Source organism: Lacerta agilis, chromosome 8 (assembly GCF_009819535.1).
Source record: "Lacerta agilis isolate rLacAgi1 chromosome 8, rLacAgi1.pri, whole genome shotgun sequence".
In the NCBI taxonomy this organism is placed as follows: domain Eukaryota; kingdom Metazoa; phylum Chordata; class Lepidosauria; order Squamata; family Lacertidae; genus Lacerta; species Lacerta agilis.
Genome location: NC_046319.1, coordinates 61552689 through 61570981, shown reverse-complemented (window position 1 = coordinate 61570981; position 18293 = coordinate 61552689). Strand labels below are relative to the sequence as shown.

Here is an 18293-nt window from a genome sequence, read left to right as displayed (position 1 = left end):
GGGTAAATGTGGAACAAGTGCCATTCTGGTAAGGATGACTTTATGAATGCTCAGGTGAGAAATGTCAGGAAAAGGAGCCGCTGGGTATATCAAGACTACCGAAGAAAGGGATTTCAAAGTAATCCTGATTAGTTAAGTGTAATTACCAAAAAAAAAAAAGGTTCCTGATTAGTGTTTCATGTGGGCATGCAAGTGTAAGAAAAGGACAGGCAAGGAAAGAAGACCTTCTCATAATGTCTGGATAGCAAAATACAGGCAGAAGCCAAGTGTGTCAGGTTGCCTCCCAAGTCACTTAATTCACTTCCCTTGGCATCTCTTTTAGCTAAAGCCTCTGGTGCCACATCAGAAGAGAGGTGTCCTGAAGTTAACGGTGCATCTCAGCACTAGAAATAGTGTGGTAAAGGACCGTTTGATGGACTCTTCAGTTCAGACATGTACACGGCCCACTTTCAGCAGGATGACTAGGAACTTCATTTCACACTGCACCCATCATATAATACTGTAAACGCAGCAACAGTCATTAAGTAGGAAATAGCCAATGTGAAGCTGCAGAAGTTGTTGGATTCCAACCTGCCATTGGCATGGTTAATGTTTAGGGGTGATGGGAGCTACAGTCCAACAGCTGTTGGTGGGCACCACGTTGGCTGCCCCTGGTGTGAAGAGAGGCTTTGCTGGGTTGCTGAGCACACAGGCTGCAGGGGAACAGATGGAAGCAAGTTGCATTTTGCCTGGGATGGGTTCTACTTGGAATCCGTCTCCCACCCTTTCCCTAGCAGTGAATGCGGGCAGATGGCTGGAAAGCTCAGTCTTCTTCTGCTCTGCCCAGCACTCCAGCAAGGAGAGAACTGTCACCGCAAGCCCCACATAAGCAGTTCACTTTATCGGCTAGCAGAACCCTCATTGCCCCAGCTGCTTCTCCTTTTGCCTGCTCTTGCCAAGGACAAGTGGGCAGCAACAGCTTTCTCCCTTTTGTGAGTGATGGGGAGTGGGGAAGGCAAGATGAAGCAAGATATAAGGAAGGTTCTCCAGATTTGTTATTGCTGATGGGAGACAGGAGAAAGTGAGGTGGGCAGGTGGGTGGTTAACATGCATTTCCTCATCAAGGGTAACATATAAACTAGGGGTGGGGAACCTGTTTTTCAGCCCTAGGCAAGCTTCAGGGGGGCAAATGACAGCAATGACCAGGGCTAGAAGGAGCAATGAATGTTAATTTTACCTTTGTACAGCAGCCTTGTTTCGACACACGTCACACACACTATCCTTCATCCAGGCAAGTGGAAAAGTATTATTAGAGTTCAAGGCAAAGGTACTCAAGGAAGGGTGCAAAGCACTGCTGGCGAGGGGTGTGATGGCTTGGTAAGAGTCTCGAGAGTCAGACCCCTCTCCCTGCCCACCCCTAATATAAACCAAAGACTTTGGGAAGCTATGACTATTTTTGTCATGAAACAGTCACAACAAATAAACCTAGAGGCTGGGCAACAGCACCAATTCAAGCCAGGCAAACAGACATTAAAATATGAAACTGTTTGTGAGTGATAATGCTGCCAGATATCTTATTCCAGAACATCCACATTTTTAGTCCATCTCAAGACCTCAGGGCATCTATCTGTAATGTAAGCATTCAGAACTTCCCAAAGTTAAGACAATGAACTTCCATACATCAATATACTCTTTTGAATCAAATGAGAAGCTGAGTTCTGGAGCACCTGCACACCTTATTCAAAATTGTTGTCAAACAAAGCATCCTCATAATTACTTACCAGCAATGCACATACAGATGTGATACGGTTAAGCCTCATTTTGGAGGACGTGAGATGGCAACAAAATGAGAGCACCAGAGAGGGTGGGGGCAACAGCCATTAAAAGAGCAGAGCCAAGATAGCAGATTAGATTCTGGCTTTCCACTAAAATTTGGGTGTGGATACCCTGCACACCAGCTGGGGTATTTGTTAAGAGACTGGGCTGTAAACCAAGAAGTCCTTGGTTCAATTGTCACCTCAAATGTGAGAATGGGTCTATTAGGTAAATCACCCACACACAGCCTCAGTCCCACCTGAAATATAGGGAGAAGACTGATCAAACAGGGTAGTCATAAGAAAAACAGAGATAATGTGAAGCTCTTCACATACTATATATAAAATTATATATAAATGCTAAGTGGTGATATTTTCTACCCTGTCTCCACCTTAACCTGCCATGAACAAAAAGATCCTTTATGAAAACAAGGTAGGTGCAGGCTGATGATCCTGGACATCATCCCTTGTTCTGCACCCCAAAATTGTTTGAGCTGATAACCTACTATAAAAACAATCTGCTACTAGTTGCAATAGTGAGTTGGCAGTATTAGGACTTGGACACACCCCCCCCCCCGGGGTCTGGCTTAAACACCTCACTGGTCCCAGCTTTTGGAAAATAACTCATGACATCTGTTAGGCTCAACCACAATCCTACCTTAATTTATAGCTTGATTTACACAAACAAGAGATTACCTATACATTTCTGCCTAGTTTTTGACTACTTCGTGATAGTAACTAGTACATGGGAGGTAATTTTCATTTTTAGTCCTCCAAGCCATCATACAGAAGTGTAAAGACCTGCCAAAAAAGCCTGTGAAGACATTTCCTGCCTTCTGTGTAGTCTCAAAATCCACTGGGGTAAGCATCATGCAGTAGCCCATACATGGCAAGAAACAGACTGTGTGAAAATATGTTCCCACCACATTGAAAAGATTGCCTGGAAAACTTCCACATGTGTAATGATGGTTTTAGTGCCACAGGGAGTCCTGCCGTGGGAGGCGAGACTAGAAGGTACCGTGAACATCTATCTCATTTGCTCAAGATTCTCCTAACCTATCCCTCAAGGCTACCTTGCTGTCACACAGGCCTCACAGATTTTCACGTGGCTTAAGCTATTGGTGGGATGGGTTGTAGGGCACACAACAAAATGAGAACAGCCACACAGACTGGAGGGATAGATGGGCTCCAGGCTTGAAGCAATTCATGCGGCAACAATGAGATGATTCACCAGATGAGGGCGAGGGGGGAAAAACCAATGCGTTCTTACCAGCTAACCTTCAGAGAGCAGTGCTAACCCATCCTGTGGGATGGGGTTATCCCATCAGGCAGTGCAAGATATGGCAAAGTCCTGGCAGGCATCCTCCTAGAGAAGACACCAGAGATTATGCACCGTGGCAGTCTCAGGTTTGGGGAAGTAGAATTGGGGGAGGGAAAGGGGAAGAGAGAAAGAGCGAGCATGGTTGCCCTCCATCAGTAGCATAACGTGCTTTGTGCGGGGATAGGCCAGCTTAAGTTATGGCTACTGTGAAACTCTACACTACTAAATCACTGCAGTTAATAGTACACATATCCCCACCCCCATGTATATCCTCAACCACAATGAGAGCACATAGTAGTTGCTTTTATGCCTGCTGGGTTCTAGTGTCAGCATCCAGGCAACCGTCTTAACCAGCAGATGTTCTTCCTCCAGTGATTTGCCCAAGCTCAGCTTCTTGCCATAGGAAGGAGCTTGAGCTTGAGCTTCTTAAATCTAGCATTAAGGAAATGCAAACACAAAATCCAAAGCAATCAGCTCTTTAAAAATAAAATTTTTATTACAAAAGCAAATAATGAAAGAAACCCCCCACACAGATGTAACACTGCTACAAGTCCTTGTCCCCTCCCTCCCCACCTGAGCTATACAAATATGATTGTGTTGGAGGGTGGCCTGAGCTCTCCCTCAATAAGAACAGGATCCTTCCCTGATAACTGAATGAGGCCACCCTTCTGTAAATAAGAGGGTAATCTAGGACGGACAATGATTAGTGTGCCTGGCTTATGGAAGCCAGGAATCTTCTCTCCCTCCTGCACTTCTGATTCTGTTCCTGAAAAGTTGTACAAGAAATGAGTGTGTTGCCAAATAAGATCAACTCTTGGAAAGCAAAGCTGCTATCTTTTCAGCAGGTAGTTCCAGAAGCCTTTGGGGCTCCAATGGCCTACCAAAACTGCTTTGCTGGCAAGGCTATCCTTTGGAAATGCACCCTTCACAGATGAGACTATTAATGCGGCTGTGATGGGAACAGCACAGGCTGACAACATCTCTGGCACGATGCAGGGCACAACTGGGGGGCACTGCTGCCTTCAACATCAAGGTTCAAGACTGTTAATATAAACGAATTTGGCACTTGCCTAAATGGCACATGAGTTTAAGTGCTTGTCCCATGCATCAGCCAGCACAACACTTGGAATAGCCTTTGCAATAGCATCCAGATGTCAGGATGAGGACTAGCTAGGAAACCCATAGTTTCTTGGGGTCCTATATTTAGCAGAAAAGAATTGCAAGACCTGTCATACCTCCTGGGGGAATAAGTCATACTCGGAGGTTCTCCAAGAGGCCGATCAGTTACAAAACCATTCAGATCTGCACTATGAATAAGCCAAATTTTGCCTATCAAAATAAATATGCAGGTCAAGCAGCCCTATTATAGAAATGTGTGTGTATCATGTATTCCAGACACATACCCGATTGAATGGGAAATGGTATGGAAGTCTTTAGACACCAGCAGAATGTTCCAGTATGGCCCTGGTCCAGTATGTACCTGAGCTTGTCTTAAGTGCAATCCTAAGTTTTAGAAAGGGGAGTGATTATATGAGCTTCTTGGTTTCTCATTGTAACTCTCCTGATTTGTCAGGCAAACACATTCGAATGGGAATATGCTGTCTGAACAATTAAAATTAATAAGAAAAGCAAGGGAAGCATAGAACAGGGTTAAGGAATGTGGGATGAGGAACCTCTAGGTCCAACTCCTATCAGCCCCAGACAGCCCTATAAATGGTTAGCAATGATAGGAGTTGTAGTACAAAAACATCTTGAGGACACACAGTTGGCTACTCCCACCACAATATGTCAGTTAACTCTTACTAATGGAGAGTGCTAATTTGCTCTTCACAAAACACATACCTTTTTACAGGGCTGGGTAATTTGCTGCCCGTCTGAGAAACCCTTATAAGAATCCTCTACGTGGCCAGTGAGTGAAGTCTGCCAGGTGCCTGTTTGTTGTAACTGATCGCTCTCAAGGACATTCTGCTGAATGGGGTGGTGCTACTCAAAAGTGTTGATGGATGTAACACATGGCCCTGAACAGCATGAATGAAGTTGGAAGGAAAGATCTGACATTCACTATCCAACTGCTAACTCAGTCACTAACTATTAGCACAAATTCCTACAAAAAAGTATGCAAATTTTTATTTTTCAAAAGATGCAATGTTTGTCCTTTCCATGCAGGGAAAGGCATGCTCATGTCCCCTTTTGTCCCTTTGAGACCAGAGAGCCTCCCATGTTTTCCACAAACCCTAGTTTCTGCAGGTCTATAGGGATAAGAAAGGAGAATCTAGCTAGCCGCCATGTGTCCTATGGACTCCCCATCTTTTGCTATGGACTGTTGAAGTCTAAAAAATAATGGCTTAGAGATCTCTGTGTATGTAAATTACTTGATACAAAAATTCCAACATTGTAATAATAATTATATATCTAACGTGGTTCCAAGAACCTGTGACACAGGTTTATGTATAGTAAAAAGTCACTTTTTAAAAAACCCTTAGAAAAACCTACAAAATATGTGCAAAAATATCCAGCAGCTTTTAATAAACACATTTCAAGTATCTAACATATTTTAACCTTCCTATATGCATAAGGACTCAGCAGAACAAGATGGGAGGCACTGTAAGAGGATCTCCAGAAAGAAGAATCATGTTATATTGGTCTTTATGTGACTGGTTAAGAATCCAAGTGAATGGCCTCAACTTCCTACAGGAAACAAGCTTATTTTTGGACAGTGTATGCAGGAAGATATCACTCCAAATTCCTCTTTGAAAATAGCCTTTGGTCAACAGGTCTCCTGTGTACAGATTCCCCTACCCCCATCATAGCTCTCTCACCCATATGCACACCAATGAACTATGTCTCATCTCTATTCACATCACTTAAGAATCTCAGATTGGCTTGCTTCATTTTTTTCCCTAACCATTAAACAAAGAACCTCACTGGGCTGTGTTTATCCTCTTGTCATTCCCCTCATGCAATTGAAACGAACAAGGACAACTCCTGGTCAGTTCCCAAAGTGAGAAATCATTGTCTGCTGATCAAGTAGATCTGCTCAGGATCTTTCTTAGGGATCTTCAACTGTTTGCATCCCCTTCATTCCCAGCGGTGGGAGCCAGGAAAACCAGATCAGCAAGCACCACTTGCTGCCAGGGCATGGAGTGCTGTGTCCTCAAATGGTTCAGCTCTCTGCCTTACAGCTTAGGCTAGCACCAATTATCTTTTGTGGTGAGATCCTCATGTGAAATGATCCACCTTAACCGAGAAGCAAGTTCAAAAATAACCTGGAGTGTAGCTTCAGAGATGATACCTTGGTTTCCCCCTGCTTTGTTGTACTAACTCCATGCAAGTTACTACATCCTTTTCAACCAACCCCTGCAGAAGACCCTCTGAGAATGGATGGCTTTCAAGAAGCTGGCATTTCCCAACCAGAGGCACTCTCTGCTCTAAGCGGCTCCAGTAATCTTTTCCCCCTGTGAAAAGACGGCCCTGTCTAAAGGCTTAACTGCAGCAGTCCACAGTGTTCAATTTAAGTTCCACTGTATAAAAATGAAACCAAATAAAAATCAATGCACAAGGCGATGGGATGTGCTTTGAATAGGAACTTTGGAGGCTCCGCCCTACAAGGCTGTCCTTCGTGGGCCCAGGAAATGGTAAAATGGAGGAGAGGCACCGGCTGGAGGTAGGCATAGGCATAGGACTGCTTAAGGGTTGGTTCATACCATGCTGGCATCAGATTTCGTTCCAAAGGAAGGAATTTCACTCTTAGGAGTGGATGGGGTCACAGCATCCGCCTGGATAAATCCTCTTCTGTCTATTAGGCTACGGTGGGGAAAAAGAAAAACAAGTAACAGAGGATCCGTCTGGTAATCAATGCTAAACCAAATCAGCAGCAGCAGCAGTCAATGCATGTTTGTGGATGAGAAAGGAATTCCAATCTGCATTTGGATCAAAAACATGAAATCAGGGGCATCATTTATGCATTAGCGCAGGGGTAGAGAACCTAAATCCCACTTGGTTCAAGTGCATGTGTGAGTTCCTTGCAAGGAACACTCTCATGCCCCCAAACTCTACAGAAAGAAGGAGGGGACTCTTTGTGCATCAGCTGGTGCATAAGTTCAGTCCTGTTGATCACTCTCCTCCTCATGTGCCAACTGTGATGTCATTATGATGTCAGATAATTGAGAGGTGAGTGGTGCCGCCCACCTTTCAAAGTTGGCCCCTGGGGTGGGGAGATCAAGATTTGCATTAGGGAGTAACTGGATGGTGAAAAGTATGTTTCTTTGTTATATTTACTTGTAGTTACTCTTCCTGGTTTTTAAAACAACAATGATAAATATGTTTTAAAAGGAATACAAGGGCATGTGGTCAAAAATTTAGGTGAATTCATAAAGAAAAACCTTGAATTTTCCCTTCAAGGAGGCCTGAAGCAGATAAATTCCTCCATCCATGAAGGGGTTAGTGAAGAGTCCAAGGCGCATCAAACACTTAGTGTGTCTCTTGCAGGTGGTTTGGATGGTATGGAGTTCTGTCTACTGGAAGTACTGTTAAATCACAGCTAAATACTGAGTACGTTTTGTAAAGGCCAGACTCCCATATGATGAGAGTGGCTCACTGCCCATTGTAGTTTCAGAAAGGGAACAATGTGGAGGTGCTATATATTGAAGATATGAGCTGAGGAATCCACAATAACACTGGCACATAGACACCACCTTATACCGTAAACCAACTGACCGACAAACATATCTACATGCTTCTAGCTACCATCCCAAACATACCAAACAATCCATTGTATATAGCCAGGCCCTACGTTACAGCCGCATCTGTTCCAACTCTACAGACAGAGACTCTCACCTAAGAGATCTACAGCAAACCTTTTTAGAACTGGCACAAAAAGGAACTGTAAAAAATAAGCTGAGCTGGAAGAACTCTTCAACTACAGTGGAACCTCGGCTCCCGAACACCTTGGCAGCCAAACGTTCCGGCTCCTGAACGAACAAAAACCAGAAGTAATTGGAAGCCGAACGCCTGGTGTGGCTTCTGATTGGAAGCTGCTGCAGCCAATCAGAAGCTGCAAACGCCTGGCACAGCTTCTATGGCTTCTAATTGGCTGCAGGAAGCTGTCAAACAGATTCCCAGAGTGGATTAAGTTCGGGAACCAAGGTTCCACTGTAGTTCTTGGACTGCAGACATGTTCAACAGGAGTTTGCCAAAGCACACTCTGCCCCATGCATTACAATCTCTTATTGTAAACTGCTCTATTTTTATGATATAGCAGTATATAAACATTTAAATCAATAAAAAAGTTTTCACTATATTTCACTGATTTCATTCGACCACCGTCAGGCTGTACTGTCTAACATACAGTATCAAGGACCCTCTTAGACTCCCAAGAGGCAAGCCTAATCTGAACTTTAATTTTCATGGAGTGACTATTTGATGTAATTTTGTAGTTGTGGAAAAGTTACGGTTCACATGGATGTCCAGTTTTTCTCAGGATACCATAGAAAGCACTTAACAGAAACAAAAGGTCCTGTCCAAATCATCCTTCCCAAAAACTCTACATGGAAAACCTTTTGCTGACAACTTTTCCTCCTGTATATGTACTCATGAATTCCTTCAAGGAGTCATCTCATAAACACCACATGCTAGTGATATAATTGCCCTTCATTTTGTCCAATTCTGCCCCCTTGTGACTACATGAAGACTGTTAAACTAGCATTATCAGTGAGGAGGCACCAGGTAGATTAAAATTGGATCTGCAAATACAGAAGAACTGTGTGCTAGACAGACAAGAATGTTCCTCAATGGAGATTTCTCACATCAGCAGTTTTCAAATGCTCATAATAGCACTTGCATTTCAGACCACTACAGATCTGACATCTTTCCAGGGCTGGGTCTGCCATTAGGCTGAGTGGAAAAGCTGCTTGAAGGAGGCAATATGTGTGTGATATTAAGGGGCAGAGAGAGGAGAGAGGGGACGAACTTGAATTTCCTGAGTCAAGTGCAAAAATATATTGGGTGAGCTCTGCATCATTCAACATTTAATTTCTTGCTTGCCTTTAGTTTGTCTCGTCCCCCAAGCTCTCCCCACTGCCATCTCTCTTAATTTCCACCATCTTTCCAAGTCTATGTTTTGCACAGGAGTATGTGTGTCTGTGTTGTTGCAACAGACATGTGTGCACATAATGGTAAGCAAAGGTTCTTGGTTTAACAAATCATATAGTGCATGCAACTTAATCCGTCCCGCTTCACTCCTCCCTTGGCATGAGCAAGTAAACAAACCAAGAAGGGGACAGTTTAGTGTTGCATCTGAACCTAGGATCATTGTTTGTTTCATCCTAACAAGCCACCACAGCCAACAACAAACCATGGTTTAAGGTTGGCGAGCAGTAGCTGTTTGTTAGGACAAAACCAACCACATTGCTGGGTTTAGAGGCAATGCCAAACCATCCCCTTTGTGATGTGTTTGCATACTCTCACCAGGGGAGGAACGAGGTGGAAGCAATTGATTTGCATGCACTTTGTGCTTAGTATGATTTATTAAGCCAATAACCTCAGCTTTGTGTTATGCATGAATGTGAGCAATCTCTCTCAAGCTGTAAGGAGGAAGCAGCTATCATTCTGAGCAGTATAGACAGTTTTTGCAGTTAGCTTCCCACCTATGGAAGCACATGCCCATTTCTTCCTTACGGTGATGGGCCACCTGCGTGATCCTGACACACTGGTTGTTTCTCCCTTTTGTTCTCCCTACATGCACAGTAGCACAGAGTAGCAGCATAAGCCAGTCATGGCAGAAAACAGCAACATCCCTCTCAACTTTACAATTCGAAAGTAGAAGCAAAATTAGGCAAGTTAGCAAGTCCCTGTCTTTTGGGTTTCTGTAATACCTTACCCATCAAATCAACATTGGCACACACCATCAATTCATACTGCTGTTCAGTATCTATCTCCCCACTTGAACATGATTCAGGAGCAGGTATTCTGGAGCAAGTGTCCTTACCTGGGATAGAATGGTCCACAGAGCACTGCACAGCAGTTGGTGAAGATACTTTTATGGCTGTAGGGGTTGGCAAATTCAGAGCCTCTTTTATTTGACCATGCTCCTTTGAGCTACAATCCAAGAAAGAGATGGTTAGGGAAAGGAAAAGGAGGCAGGAGATAATGAAAATCATGTGTTGGGATGCTCTATAGAAGAATTTTGGAGTCATCTTTGGAATCATTCATATAAGCTCAGGAGCAGATAGACTACATACACAAGTTTTGAAGAATCAGCAAATCACATAAGTGCCTGCACACTTTCAGCAATGAAGGGATTTCTGAAGAAAACAACTGTCCACAAAATGCAACATGACTGTACTTGCAGCTGCCTTTAGTTAACATGATTAGGTAATTTCTATGGTCTATATGCATTAGGAGCAAGGAAGATGTGACCTTCCAGATATTGTTGAACTCTCATCAGCCCCAGACAGCATGGTCAAGGAGTCCAGTTGGAGTCCAGCACAGGGGCGTCGCTGGGGAGGGGCGATAGGGGCGGTACGCCCCCAGTGACAGGGTGACGAGCGGCGGGTTGGGGTGACAAGCGGCGGCCCCTCCCGCCACTCCCACGCGCCACCGCTCCCTCCATCACCCCAGGAGCAGCAGCGCTGCACGGACGGGGTGCTCGCTCGGCCGAGCGAGCACCCCGTCTGTGCAGCGCTGCTCCTCCCAGGGTGACCGGTGGTGCGTGGGGAGTGGTGGGAGGGGCCGCCACATGTCACCCCCAGGCACCGCCGCTCGCTCCGTCGCCCCGGAAGCAGCAGCGCACAGTGTGTGCGGTGCTGCTGCTCCTGGGGCGAAGGAACGAACGGCGGCACGTGGGGTGACAAGCGGCGGCCCCTCCCACCACTCCCACGCGCCGCCGCTCCGCTCCCTGCCCGCTGGGCTCAGGGAGTGGAGCCTGGAGGAAAGGGCAGGCCAGCTGGCCCAACCCCTCTCCTTTCCCCGGGACGGCTCCGCTCACGGAGCGCAGCGGGAGAGGGGCGGGCCAACTGGCCCACGCGGAGGCGTTGTTCTGTGCGCATGCATCATGACGTCATGCGCACGGAGTGACGCCCCGCCCCCATGGGTGCCGCTGGGCTTGCCGCCCCCAGCAGCCCAGCGGCTAGCTACGCGCCTGGTCCAGCAACATGTGGATGGCCACAAGTTCCACATCACTCTTCTACAGGAAGGCTGGAAGCAACTGGCACTCCTTAGATGTTATTGCTACTCCTACCAGCATGATGTGCATCTGGAGGGTCACAGCTTCCCTATCCCTAAGAAAAATAGCCTGAAAGCTGGAGGTTTAGTTTAACTTAATTTCACATGCAAGGCCATTTCCCTAAAACTAGGCCCACCCACCCATTAGCAGACATCACCAGGGGTTTAATCCTGGATAGGCTGTGCTATCCTGTTCCCAGCAGGCAGCAGGATTTAATCCCCGCTCAACATCTGAGTGGGAATTAAAGTCTGTGCAAAAACACCATTTGAAATAGCTCGTGGGAGCTATTTCAAAGAGGCTAGACAGCCCCTGTGCTCTCATTTGAGCTTCTGGAGGGTCAAATTGGTAAACTGGGGCTGTCTTAAAGCCTTTGGTAAGTCTCCCTGCTGCTTTAAGTCCTTCATCTTGGAGGCTTAGAAAGGGAAGCACGAGGAGACTTGCAAAAAGCTTTGTGAGTCTCCTCCTGCTCCCCTTTTAATCCTCTGAGATTGGGGATTTAAAGGCAGAAGGAAGAAGACTAGCAGAACCCTTTACAAATCTCCCTCTTTTAGGAGTCTGAGATCAGGGGCTTAGAAGAGAAGCACACAAGTTTTGCAAAGCACAAGGGATTTTGACAGATGGGTGGCCCCACCAATTGCTCAATCATATAACATTCTAATGACATCATATGACTGACAGATGGGTGGGGAAATTTGGCCCTTGGGAGCCAAAATGGTTGCATGGATGATTCAAGTGAAAATTTCCAAATTTAAAGATATCAAGTTCAAAGCACACACCATTTATTTGTGAATGTTCCATCACAAATAACTGTATATTTTAATGCTACAAATCTTATCACACTAATCCAAAGCATGGGACTTTCAACTGTTTGTTTGGTTAAAGGGAAGCAAAGAAGGGGTTTCATGCAAACACCACTCCCTCTCTTAACAAATTAGTGGCTCAAAAATCTTAACCTTTTTAAGAGGGCTGAAAATGCACAACACAGCAATTGCTTAGTGCATCAACTGAAATCGTGTGTGTGTGATCTATACAATACATTTTCTGCTGTAAGTCTCCTACAATCCTTTGACTTTTTCACAATTTATAACCATTCAGTGGAGAGCACCATCTGCATTTTTGGTGCTGCATTGTTGCATATTACCTCTCCACCTTCCTATATCTGCTGGAGATCTAAGAGGCCTTACTTTGTATTCTCCCCATTTACATACATGAAATCTACTGAGGTGCAGAGCAGAGAGTTCTACAATAGAGGAGTGCATGACAATGATTTGTTCCCCATATATTGATTAAAGTCTTAGATAATATAGAATTTAATTGTTCTCTTGCAAGCCAATCTGAACACTTTAAATGGAAGAGCAACTAACAAATTCAAATATAAAATAAAAGTCTTTAGAAGCATAAAGGGCTGTTTTGCTCTTATCCCCAGTCATGAATTAGGGCTACAACATCTCATCAAATAAGAAGTTAGTATAATCAATTAAAAAGTTGTCCTGATGAAATCAGATGGATTTCGTATGAGAATGTGACAGAAATATTGGATAGCAAGCACCACTTTAAAAGAAGCATTCTCCTTTCTCTCCTACACAAGAGGCAATGACTTCTAAGGTGGGGCTGATGCAGCATATGCAGGTATAATCCAGAAACAAAGATTATAGTCTTTGGGGTGATTAGCTAGAAGTGGGGGTGTTACTGTTTGCTTGATTATGGAATTGGTTTAAAGCCCTAATAAGGAGTGGTTGGGCTTCTATTTGATGAACGGAGATGGAAAAAATATATACTCACATCTTCATTGGTTGTCAAGTTGGAGGCAACTAAGTAAGTGTGAAACCCTGAGAGGCCAAAAATAGACCATACTGAGAAAAAACAGACCACCAATTCCAACACAGTGAGTGAAGAGTCAAGGAAGGAACCTCAGTATGTGATTGTGGAGAACCCACTCACCCCAAATGGTCCTAGACAAGGATCTTTTCCTTTAGTTTACCACCCCTCAAACCACTTTCAGCATATTTCTGGAAGGTGGCATGAACAAAATAAACTGGTTGATAATTATCATAAATAGTTCACTAAAACAAGAAACATACTGTACATGAGGACCAGGATTCAGTTTCTGATATCTCTAGCTATTTATATGCAATATCAGATACCCAGCTTTTCAGTCCTTTAAAGGATTCACTGATTAGTTAAAGGTACTAGTAATTAGCAGGTTTTTAACATGTAAAACCCATAAACAAGAAAATAAAAATAACAACAAATGGTGGCAACAAAGTAAAGCAGTGCTTCATACAGAACAGCCACACAAGCCAGGTTGAAATGAAGATGTAAAAGGTCTTCATTTGACACCAAAAAGAAACGAACATGGCAGCAGGGAAGTTGCATCAAGGGAAGTCAGATCACAGGGATGAAGATTATTTCTGCTTTGGGCCATTGAGAATTTGTTTTTCAGACTGGGCACTATTGAAGACACTGGGCTATGTGGTCCAATTTTTACAAAATGAACCCATTCTTTGTGTCAGTCCTAGCTCTTAGGCAGAATTATGTGGACAATTCTGCAAAAAGAAAAAAAGAGATTAACAAAGATCAAACCCCAAAGCAAAAGTTTTCTTTGACCCCTATAAGAAGATTCCCTGTGTGAGTGATCATGAAAGTTTGGCTGTTTCTTGTTTTACCCACTCAGAAAACACATCGAAGGATGTTTTAGATTTTAGAATCTGTTATGCTAAACTGGCTCTTTCTTTGTCCCCAACAAAAAAAGGAGGGGAGGGGGGAAGGAAGACCGATAGTGAAAGGATATCTTGCTGGTGTTGCTTTCAAAACAGTGAGAAAATCACTTCCCTGGGAGCCTGCAAAGCAAAGCAAAAAGAGGAATGAGTTGAACGAAGCCGTTTTATATTTCAAGCATCCAAGAGGTCACGTGACACTGACAGCATACAGAACCCTTCTGGAAGCCCAGGTTCTCAGGAAGACAGATGCGGTGAGGCAAGTTTTGGGCTATCCTGGATAGGTTTGCCTAAATTTAGCACGATAATGCACGTATGTAAAATGTTGTGTTCTACCAACTTTTAAATAACACTTTACAGTTGGCTTGGTGTCGTAAATTCTCCCTCCAGCCAAAGAGATTGGTGGCATGGCGCTTTGAAAAGCATCCTGGCTTGGAAATGTGCTCACCCAGACACCTACAGAGACAGCTGGAGAGCTTCTGGTTCAGAACGTACTTTATTAAAAGCTATACTTACGCAGGGCAAGATGGGTAATGACACAAGCGAAGATGAAGGCTGTCAGGAAGGAGAGGGAGAGGATGAAGGCATAGAAGTATCGGTAATTTCGCTTCCCTACGCAGTTGCCCACCCAGGGACAGTGGTGATCAAACCGTTCTGTGGGGGAGGGGAAGGCAACAAGATGATAATATTAGAGTGGTTTACATACCACACACCCAAGGAAAACAAAAGCAAAAGAAGTATAGCAGCACCATGAATTTGTCTAATTCCCTTTTAAGTTGGTGGCCATCACTACATCCTACAGTAGTTAATTCCATTAATTCCACTTTATATTGTGTACTATATTATTTTTTGTCTGTCCTAAATCTTCCAACATTCAGCTTCATTGGATGTCCCACTGGGTTCCAGTATTTTGAGGGAGGGAGAAGATGGGAACTCACTCCTGTACTCATTCTCTACACTACGCATAATTTTATACATTTCTATCTTGTGCCCCCAAAGTTGACATTTTTTCTAACCTAAAAAGTCACTGAAGTTGTAACCTTTCCTCTCTGGGCAGTTGCTCCAGTTCCTTGATTGTTTTGGCTGCCTCTTTCTGCTTCTTTTTTTAACTCTAGAACATCCTTTTTCAGGTGTAGCATCCAGAACTGTACAAAGCATTCCAAGTGGATTCACACAATAGATTTGTATAGTAGCATTATTATATTGGCAGCTTTATTTTCAGCATTTCAAGTATATTTTCAAGAGAATGCACTGCAAAAAAAAAAAATAAATACTGGAGGCCACTCTTAGGACCAGGTCCTCTTCTAATATATACACAGTGAGAATAACAACTTGATATTTTATTTTACCATATATTTTTAAAGGAGAGGGCTGTGGCCATTTTAAGTCACTTTGTTTGAAAGATATGGATGCTTCTGATTGTATAACACATAACCTTGTTGAGGGCTAACCTTTTTGGGGATATTCAGGTGTTGGCTTGGTTGTGGAAAAGCCAACCCCAAGTCTTCCTTTAGCCATTAAGCCCACTGCATGGATATATCCTGTTATAAAATATATTCCTTGTCCTGCAGCACTACCAGATCTATATGCATTATAAGATTCCCAAAGCAAGGATTTGTGGCCTTAATTGTACAAAAACAAGTACACTAGTCATGTGATACTATCTGGACCCTGATCCTATATTCCTCACCCTCCTCTCTCTTACACACACAAAGGATACTGTTTATTTTGTATTTTTATGCTGCGAACTGCCTTGAGATCTTTGGATGAATATAAAACATATGTCTTACTGAAAAGCCTTTGAATGGCTGCTGGCCATAGCCTGCCCAGAACATGGTTGTTCTATGCTGCCCAGCAACTCAACCTAACATTACACTTCCTTCGAGTTGGTTCTTGTAATTGCTCTCTATAACCTACATGACTATACATGTACTTGGCTGAGGAAGGAAATCTGTTTTCAGACTGAATTCTTGAAGGTATACTCATCAGACTGCCTTAGCAGAGAACGAAAGAAACTGTGCAGTTCAAGCATCCAGCAATCCATTTCATGACTGACTGTCTCCCAGAGACCTCCCCCTCCCCCTGAAGCACTATACATCCTGGCAAGAGTTAACAATGTGGGCACATCCAAAGCTTTTGTTCATGTCTTGATATGCCCTTTAATGTTTATTACAATCTACTGCTAAAGGAAAATTTCACCATTACAAACAGCTCAGGAATGGAAGGCATTTAGGGCTGAAATTTCTTTAAAGCAGAAATATTTTTGCAACTCGCCTGTCCCTTGAATTTTCAGCCAGGTTACATTGCGCTCAATATTGCTGTCACCTCTCCATAACTACAGGTCTTCAACAGATCCTAGCATGCCTAAGAATTTGGCAATCTCTCCCAGGCATATACATCTCCTCTTCTCCAAGAAGATGCTCCCCAAGTCAGTGCAATGTGTCAATTTAAATCCTATATCAAGGAAATCAATGTTTTGCTTTCAAAATGCATGTATTTTTGTGTATGTGTGTGTTCAGTGAGGGGAGTACTGTCTAGTCACTGCAATTTACATAAAACAGAATGTTATACACCTTAGAAATCCTACAAGTATTATGTTGCATGTATTTTTCCTCCAAGACACTAGAGAGATGACTTGGTTAATCTGCTGCATGTACACAAGAGAGAATCCTGCAGCAATTTAGAGCAACAGATTATTGTTCTTCCAAGACTGAGGCTTTCATGTTTGCAGTTTGGCATTGGGGGATAGTTACTGAAGTAGCAAAAACAGGAAAATGGAGATGGGAGTACAACAAAAATTGGGGTGGGGAGGTGCAACAGTCAACGAAGCCTATCTGATCTGTTAAGCACAATGAAGCTTAACCAGCCAATGGAAGTCCTGCCCAGCTCTCTCTTCACTCTGCAAATAGACAATACTTCTTTTCGTGTGCCTACCCAGACTCAAATATCATCATTTGGGGCATGCCTGAGATTGATTATGGAAGAGGAGACACACTGCCTCAAATTCACACACTTCTGGCCTTCAGGTGAAGCAGGAAGATTGGGTAAGAACTGCAACCCTGACAGCCTGTAAGGCAACTCTTTCTGAACTTACCTACACAGTTGTCACAGACACTGCAGTGGGAGGTCCTGGGAGGACGGAACATTTTGCAAGTATAGCAGTATTTCAACTTCACCATGTATTTATTTATAACAACTTCCATGGTGCGGGCAGGTGGGCGGTAGGTTGAAGTGCCCAGGCTGTCTGCAAAGGCAAAAACATCCACATATTACATTCATCCCAGAATGGAACACAGGGATGGAGGGAATGTGACCATCTTCTTATCAGAGTCCTCTGTCCAAAAGCAGAACTTGCAACTCACACACTAACCTCTCAGAGTATTGCTTGCCATCTGAACAATAGAACCCTACAAGTGGGAAACAGAATCCATTTTTGCAGTGCATCTTTTAGTGGCTGATTTTTAAATATGCAGTGTTCTTCATGTCTATACAACATTTTAACTCATACAAAAATGTAAGATTCTGAACAAACAACCTATGTTCAGAACATACACCCTATTTTAAAATGAAAGTTTACTTGAATTAGATTTTTAAGAAAAGCCATAGTGGAAAATAAACGAGTGAATTACTGACCTCAAGACAGAATGAATCAGACCTTTCTGATTCTCACATGTCTTTCTCTTTAGAAATATACTGTCAGCCTGATCTTGTACAGGATTTCTTTTTGGATTCCTATATCCAGTCCTTATGCTCTATGGTGCTACAAGCCTGGCTGCAACGTTCAACTGAACAGGCACCTGGCTACAAGCAACAGGCTTCAGAATTGTGGAGATTTTTTTGCAGCTCTGAAGCAAGCAGGTGCTATATTATGGTCTACCACCAACCAAATTTTTGTAGGCCACCTAGTGTCTGCTGGTTGCTTGGATCCTTGCAAAGAATACTGGAATAATTGGGCCAGCTATGGTCTGATCCAGCAAGAGCATATCTTATGTCCTTAAGCAGGCTTCCTCATCTTTGCTTGCCCCACTAATGAGGGCAGCTAGACAGTCCCTATCCCAACGAGCATGATCAGCATCTATCCAACTTCCAGGCTTTGAAACTACAGAGGTAGGCAGGGATTGTCCCAGTAACTCTATGCCAATCCCTGGCTCTCTCCCCAATACCAAGCTTGGAGACAAGACTGGATTCTTTGGCAATTATGTGACTAAGGTGGCTAAAGCACTTCAGTCATACAGGGCCAA

General features: G+C 43.7%; 1 protein-coding gene across 6 annotated transcripts in view; it reads right to left on the bottom strand.

Annotated features, from left to right (window-relative positions):
• Positions 1-18293, bottom strand: part of ZDHHC18 (zinc finger DHHC-type palmitoyltransferase 18) — a 33766-nt gene that overhangs the window by 1852 nt on the left and 13621 nt on the right. For 3 of the 6 annotated variants that reach the window (XM_033157850.1, XM_033157849.1, XM_033157851.1), the window contains exons 3-8: positions 17147-17296; positions 14569-14706; positions 14127-14175; positions 13118-13220; positions 10100-10209; positions 6819-6918 (exon numbers count right to left, since the gene is read on the bottom strand). In XM_033157850.1, the coding sequence (XP_033013741.1) occupies positions 6819-6918; positions 10100-10209; positions 13118-13220; positions 14127-14175; positions 14569-14706; positions 17147-17296 (650 nt within the window). Of the gene's footprint in view, positions 1-2710; positions 3160-5611; positions 6919-10099; positions 10210-13117; positions 13221-14126; positions 14176-14568; positions 14707-17146; positions 17297-18293 lie in introns of those variants that run through there. The other 3 variants (XR_004427186.1, XM_033157852.1, XM_033157853.1) reach the window with 3 other exon arrangements.